The sequence below is a fragment of the Phoca vitulina genome, unplaced genomic scaffold (assembly GCF_004348235.1).
Source record: "Phoca vitulina isolate PV1807 unplaced genomic scaffold, GSC_HSeal_1.0 scaffold30, whole genome shotgun sequence".
Lineage (NCBI taxonomy): Eukaryota > Metazoa > Chordata > Mammalia > Carnivora > Phocidae > Phoca > Phoca vitulina.
The window spans coordinates 3,698,492-3,701,992 of record NW_022589733.1 but is presented as its reverse complement, the minus strand read 5'-3'; the positions used below and the strand labels follow the sequence as shown (position 1 = coordinate 3,701,992).

The 3,501-nt window shown below is 51.9% G+C and overlaps 1 protein-coding gene across 2 annotated transcripts in view; it reads right to left on the bottom strand.

The window, feature by feature from the left end:
• Positions 1-2,698, bottom strand: part of HEATR3 (HEAT repeat containing 3) — a 68,291-nt gene extending 65,593 nt beyond the window's left edge. For both annotated transcript variants that reach the window (XM_032424575.1, XM_032424576.1), the window contains exons 1-3: positions 2,398-2,698; positions 2,114-2,286; positions 110-197 (exon numbers count right to left, since the gene is read on the bottom strand). In XM_032424575.1, the coding sequence (XP_032280466.1) occupies positions 110-197; positions 2,114-2,286; positions 2,398-2,535 (399 nt within the window). In that variant the 5' untranslated portion in view covers positions 2,536-2,698. The remainder of the gene's footprint in view (positions 1-109; positions 198-2,113; positions 2,287-2,397) is intronic.
• Positions 2,699-3,501: the final 803 nt, after the last annotated feature.

Here is a 3,501-nt window from a genome sequence, read left to right as displayed (position 1 = left end):
AAAAAAAAAAAAAAAAAAAAAAAAAAAAAAAAAAAAAAAACAAAACTAAGGGTGCATACAAAAAGCTACAGTTAAAAAGTACCATGAAGCTACTTTAAAAACCACATACCTCTTTCAGCAGTGCAACCAGAGGGGTCATGATATCCTTAGTCACCATGTCATCACAAACTTCAAAACCTCCACAAGCACTGAGGTTTCTACACAAAAAGTTTAAAATGTTTTACTTTCTCAGAGCACATGTCACAAAACACTTTTAAGCTCTCAAATTTAATCTCTCCCCATACTTCAGTTTTCCAGATGAAACTGCTTATGATTTCTGCAAGATGCTACAGAACCAATCCACAGATTTCCATCAGATCTGTTCTGATCCTGGTTCCACGTAACAACTTAATTTTGAAGTCTGAGACAATACACAGGTACATGGCAACAGGGAAGGGAGAGGGGAGAAGACTTTTCCTACTTAATGCAAACAAATCACAGCATGATCTGATATGAAGGGACATTTTCTTGGGATCAAGACTTCAAGGGCAGCAAAGGTGAGGCTGAATGACAGCAAGGCCGAAGGAACGCTGGCGAAACTGAATATTAATTGGGAAGACACTGCTTGCTTGCCTTCTGAGTGCACAGCACTGTGCCAGGCACTGAGTATATGGAGATGAATTGGAAGATGTCCCCACAACCTTCCAGGAGCTCCCAGGATATGTAAGCCTCAGGGAAAGGGTAGGCCTTCCTACATGCAATTTCCTCCAGCATGTGGCTAATCCCCATCCCTCCCTTAGGGTTTTCTTCCCTGAGCCCCCAGTTATATCCTCTCATAGCACCCTCTGTAATTATCACTGGTTGTAACTATACAATTGTGTGATTAATTTGGTTAATGCCCGTCTCCCTCAATACTGTAAGATCCATGAAGGACAGAAATTATGTCTGTCTTGTTCACTAACACGTGCCCACAGCCTATCCAGCCCATTGCCTAGTGCACAGAAGGCACACAAAATACACTTGCTAAATCAATGAATCAAGCGTAATGTAACAGAGCTGCAAGAACTGCAACCATTAACTTCTACTCTTGCCCCCTCTACCGTCCATTCTCTGTACAGCCATCAGAGGAGCCTTTTCAAAAGGTAAATTACATCAGGCCACTCCTGCTCACAATAGGCCCTTCAGCCCTACACTATTGAGGACATCACTCCAACCTCATCTCCTATGATACCCACCCTCTACTATGTTCAGCCACACTAACCTTTATGTTTCTTTCTTTTTTTTTTTTTAAGAGCTTATATATTTGTCAGAGAGAGAGAGGGAGAGCGAGCGAGCACAAGGAGGGGGAGCAGTAAGCAAAGGGAGAAGCAGGATCCCCGCTGAGCAAGGAGCCCGATGCCGGACTCGATCCCAGGACCCTGAGATCATTACCCGAGCTGAAGGCAGACGCTCAAACAACTGAGCCACGCAGGTGTCCCAAACTTTCTGTTCTTTAACCATGTCAAGCCCTTTGCTGCCTCACTTCTTTGCTGTTCCCTCTGCCGGGAATGCTTTTCCCCTGGATTTTCATGTCTGACTCTGAGGCATCAGGCCAAGTGTCATCTACAGATCGGAATTTAAAGTAACTTCCCACCTCCGGCTCATCATCCTCTTGGTATTCTCCATCGCCCTTCTCACTATCTCCTATTACCTGTTTTACCAGTTTCCTGGGCTCCTGTCTCCTCAACATGGGTTCTGTGAAGGCAGGCACCTCGGCGCTCTTGCTCAGCGTTCTGCCTGTTCAAACCCCCTGCACCCAGAACGCCTGCCACACACACTGGAAGAGCCCACAGGACCTCGGGACTCTGGAGGGTTCTTGGAGAGACCGTAAAGGATGTTAGGCCTTGCAGGGAGGATCCCTGACGGCTGCTGCAGCTGAAGCAGCCAGCTGCACAGACGGAATGCGTGTGGCCCGGGCGGCGTGGGTTCCTCTGCAGTCTGCAGGCTGAGTTCAAATCCCCCCTCTGCAAATGGGAGACCCTGGGCAGTTCTGGGTCTCCCGAGCTGCCGCAGCCAAGTGCACCGTGCCAGGCGACGGGGCATGGCACGCACGGGCGCGCCGGCTGGCCGCCGCGACCCCCCCTTCCCGGCTCACCTCAGCGCGCCGGCCGCCGTCTCCCTCACCGCCAGGCTGGGGTCCAGCAGCAGCGGCCCGAGGCGGCGCACGGCGTCCCGGCGCGCCAGGCCGGGCAGCGCCGGCCGCTGCTGCACCAGCCGGGCCAGCCCCGCGCAGGCGCACTCGCGGACCTCGGCGCTCGGGTGCTGGAGCTGCGGGAGGGGACCAAGTGTCAGAGGCGGCGCAGAGCGCAGGCGCGGGGGCCGCGGCAGGGGCGCACCGCGAGCCCCGCCCCTCGCGGCCCCTGCGAGCCCCCGCCTCACCTTTTCTAGCAGCTCCGCCGCCGGCCCGTCATCCTCCTCTCCCTCAATCCCGTTCGCCGCCCCTACCGCTTCGGCCTGACAGTCGCCCGTAGGGGAGAACTGAGGTCGCTTGAAGCGCTTGGTCCGGCTCTTGCCCATGGCGATGTGCGCTGCGGGGGAAAGACCGAGAGAGGAGGGCAACAGCAGGACGGTGGAGGCTGCTGAGCTAGGGGCAAGGTCCTGTTACCGAGGGGGTCTCGCTGTCACTGCTCAGGCGGGCCTGCTGACGGCCCGAGCCCACATGGGAAAGAAGTGCGCAGGCGTGCCGCGTGTCGGCGGGGAAGAGAGGGCTGGCGCGGGGAGTGCGCAGGCGTAATGAGAGTGGGCGGGGCCAGACCTGGACGAGGGGCGGAGTCCTGTGTTTTTTCCCGGGAAGTCGGAGGCAGCACTTTGATGGGACTGCTGACTCCCACCAGCTGCACCGAGCGCGCTTCCCACCAGCTAGTGACGTTTATTGTTACTGAGCCTTGCCAAACCTTTATTTCCACAATAATCAAATGCGATTAAGGATACCTAACTTGCAAGGTTATTGTGAGGCTTACCTAAAATTGTGTAAAGCGCCTAACACCAAACCTATTTAATTTGTAGGTGCTCAAAATTATTAATCACGATTTTTTTGTGTCCCTAGGGCCTAGCACAGCTCCTGTCATAGTCAAAAACCCAGTTAATGTTTTAGAATGAATGTACATCTATTTTTTTTTTTTTTAAGATTTATTTATTTGGAGGGAAGGGGCAGAGGGAGAGAGAGTCTCAAGCAGACTCTGCTCTAACCACAGGGGGCTGGATCTCACTACTGGAGATCAGGACCCAACCCAAACCAAGAGTCAGTGGCCAACCGACTGAGCCACCCCAGTGCCCAAATGTACATCAATGTTTGAAAAGATGGACTCCCTAAGTTAATCTTCCTGCCTTGGTTTCCTCATTTGTAAAAATGGGAACACCAATAAGGATTAATGTGTTAAGTGTGTTTAAGGTGCTAAGAACATTCACTGGCACACAATAAATATTGCATACATGTTTGGTTGAAACTTTTAACAGCAAAATGATTCTTTGACAAGTATTTAT